The 19,727-nt window shown below is 49.5% G+C and overlaps 1 protein-coding gene and 1 long non-coding RNA gene across 3 annotated transcripts; both read right to left on the bottom strand.

The window, feature by feature from the left end:
* Nucleotides 1-1,608: 1,608 nt before the first annotated feature.
* On the bottom strand, nucleotides 1,609-10,255 carry LOC125551729 (uncharacterized). 2 transcript variants are annotated; one of them, XR_007303075.2, is made up of 2 exons: nucleotides 9,357-10,255; nucleotides 1,609-2,333 (listed from the first exon to the last, which is right to left on the bottom strand). XR_007303075.2 is itself a non-coding variant. In XM_048715029.2 (2 exons), the coding sequence occupies exons 1-2, from the start codon at nucleotides 7,933-7,935 to the stop codon at nucleotides 2,191-2,193; spliced, it is 1,782 nt and encodes a 593-aa protein (XP_048570986.2). In that variant the 5' UTR covers nucleotides 7,936-9,349; the 3' UTR covers nucleotides 1,609-2,190. The 2 variants fall into 2 exon arrangements, 1 of the variants encoding a protein (XP_048570986.2); XM_048715029.2 differs by lacking the exon at nucleotides 9,357-10,255 and adding an exon at nucleotides 6,297-9,349.
* Nucleotides 10,256-12,010: 1,755 nt separating this feature from the next.
* On the bottom strand, nucleotides 12,011-14,839 carry LOC125551728 (uncharacterized). The gene is made up of 6 exons (XR_007303074.2): nucleotides 14,506-14,839; nucleotides 14,323-14,403; nucleotides 14,099-14,200; nucleotides 13,725-13,810; nucleotides 13,493-13,572; nucleotides 12,011-12,691 (listed from the first exon to the last, which is right to left on the bottom strand). It is a non-coding gene; the product is annotated as an uncharacterized LOC125551728 (long non-coding RNA).
* Nucleotides 14,840-19,727: the final 4,888 nt, after the last annotated feature.

Below are 19,727 nucleotides of genomic sequence, written 5' to 3'. Positions count from 1 at the left end.
GACTCCCTTGAGCGGTGGCGCCGTCCAGTTTGCCTGGAGCTTCACGAGGCTCGCGCAGACCAGATCCAGCACGAGTACTCTTGCTCTTGCATGCGGTGGTGCGAACGGCACAATTTGGCTTGGATCCTGCCTAGTTCTGTGCGCTGCGGTGCGGACTGACTATGTCGGGCTTTCCCTCGTCCTTTCTTGTGCGCTGCGGTGTGGAGGATCGCCCAGTTCTGCGCATGGAGGTGGAGGATGGCCAGATCTGGCTTGGCTCGCCCAGGGTCTGCGAGCGGCTGTGCATACCGGCCACGTTGGCGTGTGCTCGCCGAGTTCCTGCGTGCGGCTTCGACGTACTCGTTGTTGGTAGTGTTCGCAGGGGTTGTGATGCTCTGTGGTGTTGGTGGCCTCGGATCCTGGGATTGTTGGTGGAAGGCTCGGCTCCATATGAAAATCATACATCGACCTTGTCATTGCCGGCGGTAGCGACATCCATGCATGTCGTCCTCCTCCTTGGAGGTATCGTTGTGGAGTCGCTTGCCCTTCCTACCCAACGGCGTGAGATCTCCGGGTGAAAACCTCAGATCGGACAGTGCCAGATCGGGTGACGGCGGTGTCCTCAACATCGTTTTCCTCCTTGGGGGCGTCACCTTGGAGAATCCCGACGATGGATCCAATGGTGTTCACGATTGATGGTAGAGCTTGGGTTTGTGGTGCTGCCGACGGGTCCTTTTAATTTCTTTTCTTTTTGCACTCTTTTTTTCGGTGCTTTCCTTCTCTGAGGATTCTTGTAACACCTTCTTCTGATCAATGAATTTGACAGTACTCCTGTCAACATTCAAAAAAAAAGCTTGCATGTTTTGTCTAGATCCAGAACTTAAAAGTAGCACTTTCACATACAAGATCTAGTAGGTAAATCTTTTAAGTTCAAGTTCAGATTTAAAAGACAGACATATGGTATCTGTGATGCAGGTCGGCCATGCTAGCAGTGCTGGAGTTTGAAAAAAATCTTAGGAGGGTGAAGATAAAACAAATAATCAAATACAAAACCATACGACTATAAGGGATGCAGGCGGATTAAATTCCCGGTTGGGAGAGGGAGGCTAGACTGCTCTTGCTGCTCACAACCTCACTTTTACACAACATTGGAAGTGGCATTATGCCAAAGCACGACCGTGACTAGAGGAGCCCAGGAGCTCTAAGCACCAGCCTCTGGCATCTGGCCCCAACGCCGGCAAGCTCTAGTGGCCTGTGTCCCAGTCCCCTGACCCCACGCTCACTCGTCGCCGGTTGCAAAGTCCGCGCTAGACAAAAGAGTAGAAGACAAGCTACAGTATTGGGTCGCTGCTTGTTTGTCTCCGATGCAGAGCGTGAGAAGGATGTGATAACTGCAGAAGACCAATCGCCGCACTGCAAAAGTTGATGCAAAAAAAATGACAAAACATATCTTGTTAAAAAAACAGTTTTGCTGAGTCTCAACCATCTGAGACACCGTCCTTTAATTTTGCATGAAGATTCATGCAATTTTTTTGTTTCCTTTTTCTTCTTAATTACTAGTATATCACTTGAATAAGACTTGGTTAAGCCTTAGACGCGAAGATGGAACGCGCCGAGCTCGCCGCCTGGCTCCGCGTGCGCCTGAGGATATCCGTCGAAGAAGGCCTTGTCACCGTCGATGATGACGAAGTAGGCGCGGACTGCGGAAGGGATATGCTTGATGATGTCGTCGCAAGGGAGCCGGTGACGACTTGTAGAGATGGCCCCCAAGATTGTTTGCTTCGTGTATTCCCTTGCGCAGCCCCTTTCTCTTACGACGACTTCGTCGTTGTCGCATGCGAGGACGGTCTCGAAACCAACCTGCCCGGCGAGCGCCACTGCGACCTCCGAGGCCTTTGGAGCTAACGCATGGTCCAGGAGCTCCATGGAGGCGAACTCGAGGTGCCTCCAGTCGCTCTCCCATAAAGCGAACTGCATTTTTTTCAAAAAGGGGGTCTCCTCGGCCTCTGCATCAAAATGATGCATACGGCCATCTTATTAATAAAAGAAGGCAAAAGTGCCAACAAGGTTCCACAATCTCCAGCTAAACAAAAGGATAAAAAGAAATGCAGCTCACACAGAGCTACAGACGGTTAGATATATAAACTAGCCCAAAAAAGAAGCCACAACCGGCTGGCTAACAATAGATAGGGAAACTAATTGCCTATCCTATTACATGACCGCCATCCAAACCGGTTGAAGATATCCCAAGCGACCATCTCCCAACGGATAGATCCAGTAACCAAATGCTCCCTGGCCTCCATCGGAGTGAGTAGCGACCACGAACGGATCAGTGCCGTAGTTCGGAAAATAACCTGCAAGAAATGAATCCGTGATGTTCTGTTAAAAACCAAATCATTTCTGCAATTCCAGATAGTCCATAACAAAGCGCAAACTCCAACCCGAATATGTCTTGCGAGAACAGGCCCAACCCCATTAAGCCATGTCCCAAATAAAGCATTGACAGAAGTCGGTGGAGTAAGATTAAAAGCAATATGGATCGTCCGCCAAAGAACTCTAGCCAACGGGCAATCAAAGAATAAATGCTTAATCGTCTCATCCCGATCACAGAAACTACACCTAGTAGGTCCTGTCCAATTGCGTTTAATCAAGTTATCCTTTGTTAAAATAACTTGTTTATGGACAAACCACATAAACACTTTTATTTCTAAAGGCACCTTGACAGCCCAAACAAACTTGGAAGTTGGAATAGCAGTTGAATTAATAACATCAATATACATTGATTTAACTGTAAATACTCCAGAACTAGTCAACTTCCAACGCAATATATCGGGTCGGTGAGAAAGTTGAACCTCCATCAGTCTCCTAACTAGATGAATCCATTCTTCCCAACGATTGCCCGCTAGCGACCGTCGAAACTGAATATTAAGGGGGATAGATTGGAATACCGTTGCCACGAACACCTCACGTCGTTGAGCAATCCAATATAGAGACGGATATTGAATGGCTAAAGGTGATTCACCAAGCCAAGTATCCTCCCAGAAACGAGTACTTGTACCGTTTCCAATAACAAATCTCGTCCTACTGAACATAGATTGTTTGACTTTCATTAGTCCTTTCCAGAAAGGCGAGTCAGTCGGCCTGACTGCGACCTGGGACAATGTTTTTGTTTGGAGGTACTTGTTGCGGAGGATCTGCGCCCACATGGCCTCAGTCCCGGAAGACAGTTTCCACAACCACTTACTAAGAAGACATCTGTTCTTGACTTCAAGTTTTTCAATACCAAGACCCCCTTGGTCTTTCGGTCTACAGATGATGTCCCATTTAGCAAGCCGATATTTTCTTTTAAGTTCATCACCCTGCCAAAAGAAGCGCGACCGATAGAAGTCCAGTTGTTTCCTAACACCAACTGGGACCTCAAAGAACGATAAGAGAAACATAGGCATACTCGTGAGCACCGAATTAATCAATATCAACCGGCCTCCGTATGACATGAGCTTACCCTTCCAACAACTCAGTTTTTTTCTCAAATCGATCCTCTATGCACTTCCATTCTCTGTTTGTTAGCCTACGATGGTGAATCGGGATACCAAGGTAAGAGAAGGGTAAACTCCCCAACTCGCACCCAAACAACTGCCTATAAGACTCCTGGTCGTCTTTGGCTCTACCAAAGCAGAACAATTCGCTCTTATGGAAGTTGATCTTTAACCCTGTCAGTTGTTCAAACAGACATAACACAAGCTTCATATTTCTCGCCTTGGCGAAATCATGCTCCATAAAGATGATTGTATCATCGGCGTACTGAAGGATGGAAACACCTCCCTCCACAAGATGAGGAACCAACCCACCCACTTGACCATTTTCCTTAGCCCGGCTTATCAAAATTGTTAACATATCCACCACAATGTTAAACAGGATAGGGGACATCGGATCTCCTTGTCTTAGGCCTTTATGTGTCTAGAAATAATGACCTATGTCGTCATTCACTTTAATTCCCACACTCCCTTTTTGCGTAAATGATTCGACCTGTCGGCGCCAGGCTTCATCAAAACCTTTCATACGCAATGCCTGTTGGAGGAATGGCCACTTAACCTTATCGTACGCTTTTTCGAAATCCACCTTAAAAATTACTCCATCTAATTTTTTGGAATGGATTTCATGGAGCGTTTCATGAAGGACAACCACCCCTTCAAGGATGTTCCTGTCCGGCATGAAAGCAGTTTGGGATTGCTGCACCACAGATTGCGCAATCTGTGTGAGCCTATTAGTTCCGACCTTGGTGAAGATTTTGAAACTAACATTGAGGAGGCAGATCGGCCTGAACTGCTCGATCCTCGCAGCATCCGTTTTCTTCGGAAGCAATGTGATAGTTCCAAAATTCAAGTGAAATAATTGAAGCTGTCCAGAGAATAGATCATGAAACATAGGTAGTAAATCCCCCTTAATAATGTGCCAACACTTTTTATAGAACTCAGCCGGGAACCCATCCGGACCGGGAGCCTTATTGTTTTTCATTTGTGCAATAGCATCGAACACCTCCTTTTCTGAGAACGGGGCAATCAGAATATTATTATCAGCAGCAGTCAATTGAGGCACGTCCTCAACCCTGGACTCATCGAGGGACACACAATTGGCCTCCGGCGGTCCAAATAACTGTCTATAGTATTCGGTGATATAGGTTTTGATATTATCCTGCCCTAAAATAGTACCCTCATCCTGCTCTAGCTGAAAGATCCGTTTCTTTCTGTGTTTACCATTAGCAATGAGGTGGAAAAATTGAGTATTCGCGTCCCCTTGGACTACTTTGCGGGTCTTGGCACGCAAAGCCCACTTCAATTCTTCTTCGCGGAGAAGTTCTTTCAGCCTCTTCTCCGCCTCATTTTTAACTTGGAGCTCGGTGGGCAACAACAACGCGGATTCAGCTTTTACGTCCAAAGCCTGTACAAGAGAGAGGAGCCTATCCTTCTCAATCTTATACACCCCACTTAGATGCTTGGCCCAACCCCGTAAGAAACTTCTCAAATGCCTAATTTTATTCTGCCAGCGCTCGACCGCCGTCCTTCCTCCAACACCCTTAGCCCACTCCCTGGCTATGATGTCTAAGAATCCCTCGCGTTCGAACCAGGCCATCTCAAAAGAGAAGGTGTTTTTGTTTCCTATATGGTTCGGCTCCCCTGAGTCCACGAACAAAGGTGTGTGATCGGAGATGCCCCGCGTGAGAGCTTGCACCGTAACAAGAGGGAACTTCTGTTCCCACTCCATGCTGGCGAGAACCCGATCCAGCTTCTCATATGTCGGGTTTGGCATAGCATTAGCCCAGGTAAATTGCCTACCAGTGAGCTCTATCTCCCTTAGATCTAAGCTTTCAATGATAGTATTGAACATAAACGACCACCTGCCGTCGAAGTTATCATTGTTTTTCTCCTCTCCTTCGAATGATGTTGAAATCACCCCCGACCAAAATCGGAAGCTGTTCGGACCCACATATCCGAACCAGATCCGCCAGAAACTCCGGTTTAAGCTCGGGTTGGGCAGCACCATAGACCGCTACCAAAGCCCAGTTGAACCCATCAACTTTAGACCTAACTCGAAATTTTACCGCGAAGTCACCCATTACTACACTCCGGACTTCCATGGAATCACACCTCACACCCAGTAAGATGCCCCCCGATCTACCTCGTGGCGGGAGGCAATGCCAATCGAACTCAAGACCACCCACAAGAGAGGAAAGAAACTGAGGCGTAAAATTGTCTCGACCGGTTTCCGATAGAGCAATGAAATCTAACCGATGTTCCAGAGAAGCTTCAGCAAGAAACCTTCTTTTAGCCAAGTCCTTCAGACCTCTGCTATTCCAAAAGATTCCTTTCATAGTTCATCATGGAATTTTTTAGCAGTCCGGATCCTAGCACTCCTACGAACTGCAGAATCGGGATAAATCTTTCGCTTCCACTTACACTTTGGCTTAGTGGGCTCCGTCACCCGGTCCTCATAACCGGATTGAGCGGAGCCGACATCTTCATCATCTAAGGGCGCATCATCGCCCTCAGACTCCTGATTAGAAGGTGCTAGATCCGCACAAAGATTATTTAGCACTGTAACCCCTAACGCATCAATTTCATCATCATTCATGGGTTTGACCACAGCAAGATTACGAATAGTCTCTAAGGCCCGCTCCGCCTCTAGATCTAACATATCATTCACCGATTCGGAGATTTCAATATCAGTATCGCCTAGTGAAACTCCTAATTGGTTTGCATTATGAATAATGTCCTCCGGAGCAAAATGCAATAAAGAATTAGATATATTAACGGACATACCAGTAGTGATCGCAGCATCGTGAAGCTTGGCCGCCCTCATAGCGCACCGCTGCTGCATATCGTCCACCTCCGGAAGATCCAGAACGCGAGCACTCATCCGTCTCCCCGTCGAGACCGGGTCTAGGATACCGCCGAAGGTAACAACCTCCTCTCGAGAAGGAGGAAGCTGCGGGCTCCCAATGCCCTCGGACAAGTGCCCGGCGGGTAGGACAAGGGGCGGGACAACTGGGGCCACCTGCCCAGTCCCTCCTCCTGCCCCGCCCACCGGCACAGAGCGTATCGTCGAAGGCGCCGAGAAAGTGGTCCTCCTGACCGCAGACGAGGAAGGGATATCTAGGGCCGCCTGCCCTAGCCCCACCTCCCCCAGCGTCACGGGATCTGCGGGTGCCTCAGCCAGGACGTGAGGAGGAGGAGCCGAAGCCACCTGCCTCGGGCTCCCACTCCTAGCGCTGGCGGGCCCCGACGTAGCCGGCATCATCGGCGTCGGTATAGGTAGAGACGAGAGCAAGGCCACCTGCCCTGACCCCAGTCCCCCAAGGCTCACCTCGGTCGAAGATGACAATGCCGGAGACACATCCATCGGTGAGGCTCGGGAAATAAGATCGACCTCCGGCTGTACAGCCCGAACTGTAGTCCCCTCAAAGTCCAAGGAGGGAAGCGTGTGCGCATACACATCATCAGAGTCTACCCTATCGCTCCACATCTTGGGAGGCGCAGAGGCAGGTGCAAAGGACCCAAAACGCAGTGTCGTCGTAGGCACCGAAGGTGACGGTGTCGGCTCAACTCCGGTCCCCTCCCCAGGCAACTGAGCATCTGGGCGAGACCCTGTCGACCCCTCTCGAGCAGACTCGTCTGGCGCCCCCCTGGCTCCTGCACCACCCTCACTCTCGTGCATATCAACATCATCCCTAGCAACCTCATCAGCAAACATCTCAACGTCCTCAAACTCTATATCGAGCGGGAATACCTCTCCCCTATATGTCCAGTGGACCACATCAGGCACAAAATCAACATTGAGGACACTCACCAACATCCGAGCCACTCCATGAGCCCGAGTGAAATCCATATCCACTCTCTCCGTCTTTCCAACCATGATACCCATACTGGCTACAACTCGAACGTCCTGCAGAGGCTTAGATGGGGCTCCAGAAAAGCGCAACCAGATCTGCGTAAGCGGCTTTCCTTTAGGCTCCACCTTCGTCCACTCGTGAAACTCCAAAATACACTTAGTACCAGGAACTTTACACAAGCCGAAACTCAGTAGTCTCTGTAGATCCTCCACAGAGGGGAAATCCACCTTAAATAAATTAGCTTCGAGGCGGATCAGCTCCCACTGAAAATCCCCCGGTGCCAATTCTTGAAGCCTCCAGATAATCTGAACCTCAGTCACGTCTCCCTGAGTCGCTTTTACAATCCCGGTGGTCAGGCACTGTGTGTCCTCGGGGATCTCCCTCGCAGCCGGGGACTCGAAGAACAATAACTCTGCACAGTATAGCCCATACATATTCAGAGCTGGAGCCTGGTCACGCACTAACGGGCACTCTCTCGAATCATGTGCGAGCTTGCCACACGAGTCACACAGCTCTGCAACGCACTCTGCAATAAAGTGGCCCTTCTCACCGCACCGGTAACACAGCATCCTTTCCTTCTTGCGCGCCCACTTGGCCGCCCTCTCGGAATCAGACCTGTCTGACACTTCACTTACAGCCCAGGCACCGAAGCATCAACATTTGCCAGGGCCGTTACCACCTCCATCGCCTGATGATGAAGATCCATAGACTGACCAGAATCTGTCTCAACCGCAGTAGCCACCTGGTCAACAGCAGCCGGAGGCGGAGGCTGTCGACGAAACCTCCCACGGCCACCACCCCGACCACCCTGATGTCCACGGTATCCGCCTCTCTGGCGGTGGTCCGGACCGGATGCCCCCTCAACAAAGCCACCAGGAGGTCCAAGGAATGGTCTCTCTGCAGACCCGTCACTCTGCCATGTATAGCCTCGGCCTCCACCGGTCGACGAGGAACCACGGTGCTGTCCGTCTCCATATGCATCCACACCATCATCACCCCACTGACCACGGGGCGACTCAAAGGACTCTCGAACTGTCGATTCTTTCGTATGCTGCGGAGGCCCCGACCGATACTGAGTCGGCCTCGCGGCATAGTGCGGCGGCAGAGCAGCCCGGGGCGGAGCACCACCCGGGACCGGCACCACCGGTCGAGGGCCAGACCCGCCACCACGACCCATGGTAGAAGCCCCCGGCTGCTGTGGCCCCGGAGGCCGCGGCCCTGTGAAGCCCCCTCTGCCCGTGTGAGAGCCCGGCGGCCTGGCAGGCGTTGGTCCCGCGGGTAGAAGACCGGCCGGTCCTCCACTTCCAGTAGGTACCACCGGCGGCCCGGCCGTCGCAGGCACAGGCGGCCGCATCCCGTGGTTGGCGCCAGTCCGTCCCGTAGGGGTGGGAACGCCACGCCCGGCGCCTGGAACAACAGTCCCAGCACCGGCTGCGCCACGCCCTGCACCAGGGGCCCCTCGGCCGGCACTCCCAGGCGGCGGCGGCGGCCCGACTGCCCCAGCCCTGCCCGCAACCGCATGGGGCTTCGCTGCCGGCGGTACACCCGAGCCTCGACCAGTCATCACGCGCAGCGGGGGAATCCGGCGAGCGCGGTCAGAACCGCACGGTAGTAGGAAAGGCGTCCCGCGCCGACGAACCCTAGGCGCAGACGTAGAACCACACGCGTACGACGAGTCGATCACGTCCGTGCATGCAGCGCTAGCATCAATGCATGTGGCTCCCTGTATGGACTGGGCCTCATACCCAGCCATATCTGGCCCACCTAGCAAGGCGTCAGCGTTTGGTGAAACAGGCCCAAACCGGCCCAGTAGTTCGTTCAAGCGCTCGCTGCGAGCCTCCCGGATCCCGCTCGGCGTCCGCGACTTTCCCGCAGCCGCCGCCGCCGGCAGTGATCCAGCTCTCGACCGGCGAGATGCCCTACTCTTCTCGACCACCGTCCACGAATTCGGATGAATTAAATCGAAAAGCGTGAGGTTTGGAAGGCGTACCTTAGGGATGGGGCCCTTCCATGGCCGGACCGCCGTTGCCGCCGTTCTCCGGTGAACTACACGGCGTACCATCTCGTTCCTCTCGTCCGGCTATAGCCCGATCCATGCCGGATCCTCCACCGGCAGAACCGAGTCTACAGTTGTGGCTACATCATCCTCGGAGTAACCTGCGTGAAATAAATCGAAAATCAAATCCGATGGAGTAGGCGGCGCCGGTGAACCTCCTGGATCCTCGCCGTCCCCGTCGGCATCCTCGTCGTCTGAGTCCAATAAAGCCCAGAAGCGGCCGCCTACGCCTGCCCGTTCCGCCGCCACGGGGCGGCGCGTCTCGGTGGTCGCCCCCATCCCGCTCGGCGGTCTCTGTTGTGGACGAGCTCCGGCAAGCAATCTCCGGCAAGCAAGCTCCGGCAAGCAATCTCCGGCAAGCAATCGGTCGGCGGGATCTCCCCCGATTCCGGCGGCCCGGCCGCGGATCTGCAGCTCCTGGCGCCGACCGATGGCGCACGCGTGTCTCCTCCCTCAGCGGCGGCCCGGCCGCGGATCTGCAGCTCCTGGCGCCGACCGATGGCGCACGCGTGTCTCCTCCCTCAGCGGCGGCCCGGCCGCGGATCTACGGAGCGCCGGAGAACGGAGAAAGGCGGCGCCGCCCGCCCGCTGCGGCCTTGGACGCTGCCGCCGGGACGGAGCGCAGAGGCCAGAGGGGCAAGGAACGAACGCAGGACGCCGGATGCCTACGCCGCCGCGCCGCTGGCCGCCGCGGCCATGCCGTGTCTAGGAGCTGTGTCTAGCACACACACGATGGGTAATACCGCGGATGGGTCCTGCCATGGTCAAACAGCCATGCGTGCGCGGGGGCTTTGCACTGCAGGGAGGACGGTTGCATGCATTCACGGCCGCTCAAAAATAATTATGAAAATAAGTTGCATGCATTCACGCCATGCTCGACCGCTCGTAAGCTGCTCCACAAATGAAAATAAGATTATGCATTCACGACCGCGCGTACACAGCATGCATGTGTTCAGAACCTTGGTGCGCATGTGTGCCAGACTATTGTGAAACCCAACAAAAAAAAGTTGTTGTAGACCGCTGACTGCCTCTAGTTGCACGGCATGGGCAGCGTTAGTAGTGTGGAGCAGCGCTATGTGTTGACACCTGAGCTTACTAATATTGCAACACAAATAAAATCTGGCGTTAAGATGGGATTATTTTATATGCTAAACACACTACCCATACGTAGCTCGGTGTTCAGAGAACGGTGGCTTGATTTGTGTTGTGATGATTCGGCCCGGACCTCGCCTCAGAGAGAAAAGCCCAGGCGGGGCAAGATTCACACGCTGGCGCGGCGCGCAACAGTGCGCCCACATGATTTAAACGGGATGCAGCCCACAACAATAAAACTCCCAGGCCAAAAAAGGGAAAGGTTCAAACCTTTGGTGAACAGTTCAACAGAAGTCATCTTGGAACCATTCGATTAGCTACTCGTGGGCCTCCCGTCTGCCGGCCTGCCGTCGTGCCAGCTAGTGTTGCGCACTCCTGTGCTGGTGCAGTGAGCGTGGTCCATGTTACTCTAAAAGAGGAAATAAGCAACAATCCAGCTATAAAACGAAAATACAAAAGAGGTAAGAGGATGGGGCGGATCCCAACGCGAGTGTGTGCTCATGATTGCAGCTACTCTGGCGAAGCTTCATAGGTTTGCTTCCATATGGGACACCTAGGTGCCCATGCACCTTGCCTACAAACCGTCAGATTACACTAAGATGTGTGCACTTGTATTAGTACTAGAACTAATGCCTTAAACGTTGACTCTGTCATTAGGAAAGAATTATTGCTTGATATGGACACTTAATGCCTTCATTAAACAAGAAAGAGAAAATTAGCAATTAATGATCCATGCATGATACATGCACTTTATTGATGTATTATACTTTTTCTAATATATTATTTGTAGGTATGTCTTCAAGGCATATGTATGTATTAAAAAATTAGTTTGTGCGTATAATATCTTCGGTATTTGTATATATCTAGTCACGTACTAATTCATATACCTAGTCACGTACTAATTCATATACCTATAAAAATTGTATACCTAGTCACGTACTAACTTTTTCATATACCTAGTCAAGATCTTACGTATATGTAAATTATACTATTTCTGGGTATATCCCCAATATCATTTATGGGTATATCTCAAGAAATTTTACGTGTGTTAAAAAATAGTGTATCATTTTTTGGGTTATGTACCATTCAAAGTATATCAGTTTTGTGTATATCTCCAAAGCATGCATGTATTGGAAAAGAGTTTGCGGTTATGATATCTTACGTCCATGTACGTACGAAAAAACCGCGTGTGGGTATTGGTATGCAATCGCACATTACTTAGACTAAAAAGAATTGTGCGTGGGTATATATATGTACGTAGGAAAAAAAATCATGTTTCGGTATCAGCATGCATCATATATTCCTAAAAGTAAAAATAATTAGGATCACATTTATATTATTTGTTCGCCTTATTTTGTATAGAAATATTAGTTGGTAAAAGTGTGAACCGGCCTTAACTTTTTTTAATACTAGATACCATGAAAAGTAAAACATCAGAAAATTGCATAATATACGTCGTAATTATCTCTACTACTATTAAACAATCAAACAAGAACTTTCTTACGCGCACCCTGCAATTAGTCCCACAATAAACCCAAGCCAATCAGTACCACACGATTAGGCCAACAAGTCTCAATCTAACAGCCATCATTAATCCAATACCTCTAAGGTGTGCACTTAGCATTTACCAATGACTGACCATACTTCACCAGGAGAGTAGTAGTCGAACAACCAGCCCCGCGCGTCCCCTACAATCACGGAATCAGATCGTAAACTAACAACCAGCCCAGCGTCCCCTACAATCACGGAAAATCAGATCGCAAGCTAACAACCAGCCCAGTGTCCCCTACAATCACGGAAAATCAGATCGCAAGCTAAGGGAACTTCACGCCCTTGACCTTGACCTCGCCGCCTGGCACATACGCCGCCCACCAATATCGTCTCCTGCCTGCACGGCGACCACGCCGCACTGCACCGTCCCGTCACCTCCATGCACGATCGCCATCGCCGATTGTTGCCGCTCGCAGCGTGGCATCCATCCTGCAAGATCGCCAGTGCCCAGGAGAGAGCCTGCCCCGGCACCCGCACCGCCGGGCCCACCCTGCACTGGCACCCACGCCGCCGCGCACACGCCCGCCGGGGCAGGGCGCCAGCGCCTATCGCGTCCCCTGAACCAGCCGGGCACACGCAGCTGTGATTCTTCCGAGGACTTCTTCAGGTTCGACTTCTTCCTTTGACTGTTGCAGCATTACTCATGATTAGATTTTTTATAATAGAGTTCTAAATAATAAACAGTCGCACAGCAAAATGCTATAAGCCGTTCATTTTACATATTGACTATATGAGGATAATGAAACTGGATTTGTGTTGCAAATTGCCTTTACTATATCAAGTAAATACAGGAAAGTGACTTTACTATATCAAGTTCCATCAACATGACCACCAACACAATCGTTCTACAAAGTAATATAGCATCTATCCAGCTCCAGGATGTTACAATGAATTGTATAAATCTGTATAAACCCACCTTTGCACACATGATGATTGAGAATGTGCATGATTATTTAAACTGAAAACATCTAGAGTACATGTGATCCATTCTAATTCTGAAAACTAAAGAAGTCACACTTCCTGCTTCCTGAGTACAAAATGGTGCATTTGAATGTCTGTTTGTTGGAACTACGCAACTTTGGCATATCTTTTTTTTTTCATGTGCATATCCTAATAGGTGAGAGCATCAACAAAGATTTTCTTGATCTATCATGAACCGGTTTAGAATATATGTTTTCGCAGGACTAATGCTTGTGGTAAGCCATCTAAGAAATATTTAGAGTTGCCGACAAAGGTAATCTAGAAGTATGATTTAGTAAACAAATATGCCGACCATCACATCAAGGAAATGTTCCATATACAACTACATGAATTTCTTAGAACAATAAAAATATTGTGCAATGCAACGAAGATTCAAACCATACTCTTTGATTCAGACTTGTTGCTCCCATTCCCTTTGGGTACCAAAAAGTGTTCAAGTTTTGTACCTGATCTGGAATCCATACCCCTGGCTTGCTGAATGACTCGAGCAGGTCAGAACCACATAGCAGCATTACCTTGACACTTCCTGAGACAAAACGCAAGTCATAAACAACTGATTTATATACAGTGTTATAGTACTGATACATTTGGAGATCCAACAATGTGAGAGAAGACACTACTGTGTTGCAACAACAAAAATCATTGAGTGTTGCAACAACAAAAATCATTGTCATATACCTTGATCAGCTAAGCCGTCCTTGCACAGAAGAATTCTTAACTCTTGAGAGAATGGTCAAGGTACGCTGATGACCTTTCTGCATTGCCTGTATCAAGAACACAAGAATGTGTCCATCAAATGAACACATCGTCCGAACTGAAAGTACCTTATGTGACAGCGAAAATCCAATGGTACGCATGTACTGATAACATGAAAAATCAGGTTATTATGCATGGATCAATCATCACGAAAGACGAGCTTCAACATGCCAATTCGCAGAGGCGAATCCGGTGAGCAGACGGCAAGAGGTCATGAGCAGCCCCAAATTGCGAATTCGGTCATGAGAATGTGGTGTTAACACAAACCCATACACATGTCCAGTTCCGCATAGTACCTTCTTCTTGTTAGCATCGGTTCACCAGGGACATGTATCCATTAAGGCAGTAACATCCCAGCACCGACTACCCTCGCTGCTGCAACTCATCCTTCGCAACCTCTGTACGTATGAAACAAGAGATGGGGTAATATGTAATCTGTTTGTTCTGATTCTCAGCCTGTTCTAATATTAACACACCACTTCATAGTTGCTAAACAGATTTAACAGGTGCTGCGGCTTACCAAACATGCCTGTGCATGTAGGTGGGAAGGTTGAAGCTCCCGGTGGCCACCAGCACAACACCACTCCGCCTTCCCCCGTCTCTGCGGTCATCCAGTTGAATAAGGGAACGTATGGTGGATTAGGATGACTCTGAATAACGCAAGTGAAGAAATCCAAGATCAGGTTCTTTTCTTTCTGCTTACAGATTTGGATCCGTGGACAGCTTCTCCGTGGGGACGGGAACTTCTCTCTTCCTGGGGTCGGCGTGCGCCGCCCGCCTGAGAGGTCGGCAGCCGGCGTGTGCGGTAAGGGGCCGGCGTCACCGGCGAGCATGCCAAGCTCGACCGCCTCCTCGAGCACTTCAACGGCCGAATTCGAAGGAGGAGTGAGGTGGAGCAGGGGCATGCACGTCCGTCGGCGTGGGTGACGAAGGGGACGGGCGGCCTTACAGGGAGCGCCGGCTGTGGAGGGAGGGATCTGGCGACCATGGAAGATTAGGGAAGGGAGGAGAAAAGACAGGGGCGGTGGAATGACTGACTTTTTTTAGTACTACAGTATATACTAGCAGTGTCCAGAGAAGGATTGTGAGTGACTGTGGCGTTGTCCAAACCAATTTTCTTTCATCTTCTAGAAAAATACTTTTCTTTTATAGGGGCATGTTCGATTTTGGGTGCCATTTTTTTAATCATCACGGCTTTTTATGATCATGATGATCAGTTGATGGTTTAAAAAGTTTTGTATAAATATCTATAAAAATTAAATAAAACTGAATATATTTTATGTTTTGTAATCCTGTAGGTCATCTTGTGGTGTGTGGATGGTAAATTTTATGAAATACTCCCTCTTGTAAAGTAATATAAATTTTATGGAGTACTTCACCGGAGTTATGTTGTCTGATACTCCTATACAGGTATTTTTCGTTCTGTATCATTATACTTATTATGTCCTATCACTATTTCAAAACTAACTAACTCTGATTACTACTTTATAGGATCATATGACATATTTCAGAACAAAACTATATGTCATTTTAGTGGACTAGGAATAAAATGATGATAATACAAGAAATCAAGACTTGAAGTTGAGGAGGAAGTTTTTGAAATATATTTTAAAGTGCGAAGGGAACCAAGCTCAAACCAATATCCTATCCATCGGATGAAGCACCATAGATCGTATCAACAAATGGACCTTCAAGAGATAATGTTGTTTAGTTGTCTGTTTTTTTAAATTATGTAACAAATTATAATAGAATTATGTGATCATCAATGTTATATGAAGACATGTTTCTGGGTCGTATGTTACACGCGCGCTCATATCACTGAGCATAAGACAGATTTGAATGGGTCAGTAAAAAACTCGCTAGAAGAGAAAATATACTCAAATAGATGTTTTTATTGTAGATTATGATACGTGCGTTGCATGTGCATGTGTACTAGTACATACAAACATTTGTGACGATATTTCGTATAGTTTGGTCATATTGTATACCTTAAAAATTAGAACGTATATACATACCCTTTTTGTTTGGAAAGGAATCATTGCAAAGAAATCAGTAGTATATATTTTTGGAAAGCAATCACTGCCTATTAAAATTTATAGCGCACGAAAACAAAATTTGAAAAGTCAAATGTCATGGATTGTACATCATGCACCATGAATATCACTTGCCATAACGGGCATCAAGGTGCCCAGGCACCTAGGTGCCCCAAACATTTTACCTATATATATAAGACCTTATTTTGATAACATTAAACCTTATTCTGCTAACACTGCCGAGTTAACACCCCTAGCCTTCCCCCACTCTAAACCGAACTGTACCCAGTACTTCCCCCACACCCACACGACCTCCACCCATCGTCTGCTTCCTCCAGATGCGCCCCCACACCCGCCCCGGCCATGTCCATCTTCTACCGCTGCCGCGCCGCCGGGAACCAACTCCCAACACGTTGTCGATCAGCCGCGCCACAACAACCACCCCGACCCACAACCTCCGGCACGCCCCATCTCCCTCTCCCCGCCTTTCTCACCCCTCCCACCAGCGTCCTTCCTGCACTCCGACGGCAGATGTGCTCCCTGTTAGGTAATCCAAACAAAATCTAGTTTTGTTTTGGTAGTTTTACTAGGAAGTGGTCACGTATGTGGTGATAATTTTGTTTGAGTCAGTTTACTATTAGTAAAGGGTGATCAACGTTGCCGGTAATTAGATTAGGAAAATCACAAGTAATAATCCGGCTGGGATGTATATATGGTAGTACTACTAGGAGTCCTATTCGTGTTAGTACTAAGCTAGCCGTACTAGCTTAGTCAGCTTCGGGTGTGTGCGTGTCCGTCTAGGTCTAGGTTTACTTTGAGTCGGTTTGTAGAGCCGGTTGAGTCAGGTCTTGTGCGTGCATATATATACATGCATAGGGCTGCAGATTTGTAACCGTGAGTTGAGAAAACAGAAATAAAGAGAAAAGAGGGCACGGCGAGGGCCCTTGGCTATCCGTTTTTGTGCGCGTGTGTTCGTGTGATTTTATGTGATCGATCCTGTGGACGAAATTCCAACAATTAGTATCAGAGCAAGGTCGAGGTGAAGTTGTGCTTGCCTCGGGGCGGCGACCCGATTAGCGCCTCGGGGCGGGCGATACAGTCGCTGGTGTACCGACAAGGAGGTGCGGGCCATATAGTCGTTGGGTGGTACAACGACGAGGAGGAACGGGCGATCTAGTCGCTGGGTGGTGCAGCGACGTGAAGGGTCAAGCGGTTGTCGTTCGGCGAAGCGGCAACGAGAAGGTGACGAGGACACTGTCGTAAGCGAGGTGACAGGTGATTGTTGTTATGTGGAATGACCTGGAGAAGGGCGACAAGGCTGTCGTTGGCAAGGCATTGGTGATCGTTGATGGTTATGGAGGTGCCGAAGTTGCGACACTGAGGAAATCATCGAGATCATTGTTGGGGGGAGCGAGGAGGAGGCGACAAAGTTGTGAGCTGTCGTCAAGGTGTGCACATGAGTTCTTGTAAGGTGCGTCCAAGAGCTCAGATGTGTGAGCCTTCTGCTGCAGTTGAGATGTGTCACTGGCGGAGGAGAATTGCGAGGGAGAGCAGGCGAAAAAAGGAATTCGTGCCTTGCGTTTCCGTTCGTGGTTGTGGAGTTCCGGCGAGTTCATATACGGTGGAGATGAGTTGCACGTATATGGCGAGTTGTGTTGCCGCTGGACAGGAGGTGTCGTTCGATAAGATGTGGCATCGGCAACAATGAGAGAGATTGAAAATGTGGCGGGTGAAGAGATGTGTCTCTCCGTGTGCAAAAAGCCGATGAGAACATAAAGATCAACGTGAAGAGGACGCGTACCAGTTAAGTTGAGTTTCTGCATGAGGCTATGCGTTTAGTCTGCATGTAGCACGCTAAGATGTGGCAGCGTAGCCAGTAGTTCGAATAAAGCGTTGGATCCAGTCTACAATTCGGCATGAAAAGAAAAGATGGTGATGAAGTGATAGCTAGTGTTGCAATAAGAGAAAAGTTGCGATCCGGTAGGTCGCATCACCGGAAGCAGCCAGCGTGATAAGATGAGTATATGGTTGACTGTTTGTCTTGTCGAGTAAAGAGTCGTATGTTTAGATTAGGAGGTGATTGTTAAGTAATCCAAACAAAATCTAGTTTTGTTTTGGTAGTTTTACTAGGAAGTGGTCACGAATGTGGTGATAATTGTGTTTAAGTCAGTTTACTATTAGTAAAGGGTGATCAACGTTGCCGGTAATTAGATTAGGAAAATCACAAGTAATAATCCGGCTGGGATGTATATATGGTAGTACTACTAGGAATCCTATTTGTGTTAATACTAAGCTAGCCGTACTAGCTTAGTCAGCTTCGGGTGTGTGTGTCCGTTTAGGTTTAGGTTTACTTTGAGTCGGTTTGTAGAGCCGGTTGAGTCAGGTCCTATGCATGCATATATATACATGCATAAGGCTGCAGATTTGTAACTGTGAGTTGAGAAAACAGAAAAAAGAGAAAAGAAGGCACGGCAAGGGCCTTTGGCTATCCGGTTTTTATGCGTGTGTGTTCGTGTAATTTTATGTGATTGATCTTGTGGGTGGAATTTCAACACTCCCGCCTCCTGCCCCCCGCACCTCTATGGCGACGGATCTGGGCGGATCCGACCATGCCGCGCCGCCAGGCGATGGGATCGAGCGACGGATGGGAAAAGTCCGGGCACACCCCCTGACCATGCATGCTTCCTGGCCGACGACACCTCCTCCACCCAATCTTCCTCCTCAACGGCGCCCCCGACCTCAACCTCCGCCTGCCTCCTCAGCCCTCATCCTGGAGCAACCGCCACGCCTAGGATCCCGTCGGCCACGACCTCCCATCGCCGACCGCTGCTTCCACCTACCCCCGCCAGCTATCGATTCATCCTGTTGCCACTTGCCACCTCTATCCCCTGGCATCTCCACCGGATCAGAGTCGCCACGAACTCGACCGGCCCCTGCCCCTGTGCACCGCTCGGTCTCCGGGGAGAGGCCGCCGTCCCCACCAGCACCTCCCCCTCCCCCGCAAGCGCCACCAGAGGCTGACGGCGAGCCACCACTAGCGTCCATTTCATTTTGGCGCCAACAAAAAATCCTACTTCGGTGTGGACATGCAGTACGCCGGCAAGCTGCTAGCGGTTGGAGCAGCATGGGCGTGCAGTTCGTTTTTTAATTTTTTTGTCCTTCGAGGTGGTCGCGGCCATGGCCGATCTGTGTGACTCCTTATTTCGTTTGTTTGGCCGCAGCACACACCCCATGCCCTGGCGACCACTTTGTTGCAGGATGCATCCCAAAAACAAGGGGAGCAGCTCGCATGGTGGAGTTCAGAGCTTGAGTGCACTTTGATGGAGGCAGCGGTGCACTCTCATCGCGTCCCACCGCTGTAGCGTCAAGGCCAGGGCGGTCATCACGGCAACGAGCCCCCTCGGGTCAACTCCATCGTGCCTCCTCTTGCGCGTGCAGTGCACACCTTGCCGCATAGCAGTCTGCCACCCCATTTCTCGACCACGGTGCAGTCCATGCCACCGTCGCTGACGACACCGGTGCCTTATACAGTGCAGGTTGCTCTTCACTTCAGCTCGGTTGGGTCATCGGTGCAATACACAGGGACATGAGAGGATGATGGGCATGCAGTTCCGTTTGTGCGATGCTGCAATGTGAATGCTTGTGGCATGCATTTTACTCAGTTGGTTCGCTGCCATCATGCACTTCTGTGCAGTTCCTTTGGTTTTTCATGATCTCGCTTGCAGTATGTTACTTGAAAAAAATGCCCAAACCTCAATTTATTTGTTTGTTGTTATAGTTATTTTTTATTATTTTTGATACTAAAAAGTTAAGCGCACTGCAGTTTGCTATTCATGTTCTTGCGGTTTGCCAATTTTTTGGAGGAGGGGGGAGAACATAAAAAAAAGAAATA

Source organism: Triticum urartu, chromosome 4A (genome assembly GCF_056163025.1).
Source record: "Triticum urartu cultivar PI428250 chromosome 4A, HENAU_Tu73, whole genome shotgun sequence".
In the NCBI taxonomy this organism is placed as follows: domain Eukaryota; kingdom Viridiplantae; phylum Streptophyta; class Magnoliopsida; order Poales; family Poaceae; genus Triticum; species Triticum urartu.
This window is presented reverse-complemented; position numbering and strand designations above follow the sequence as displayed.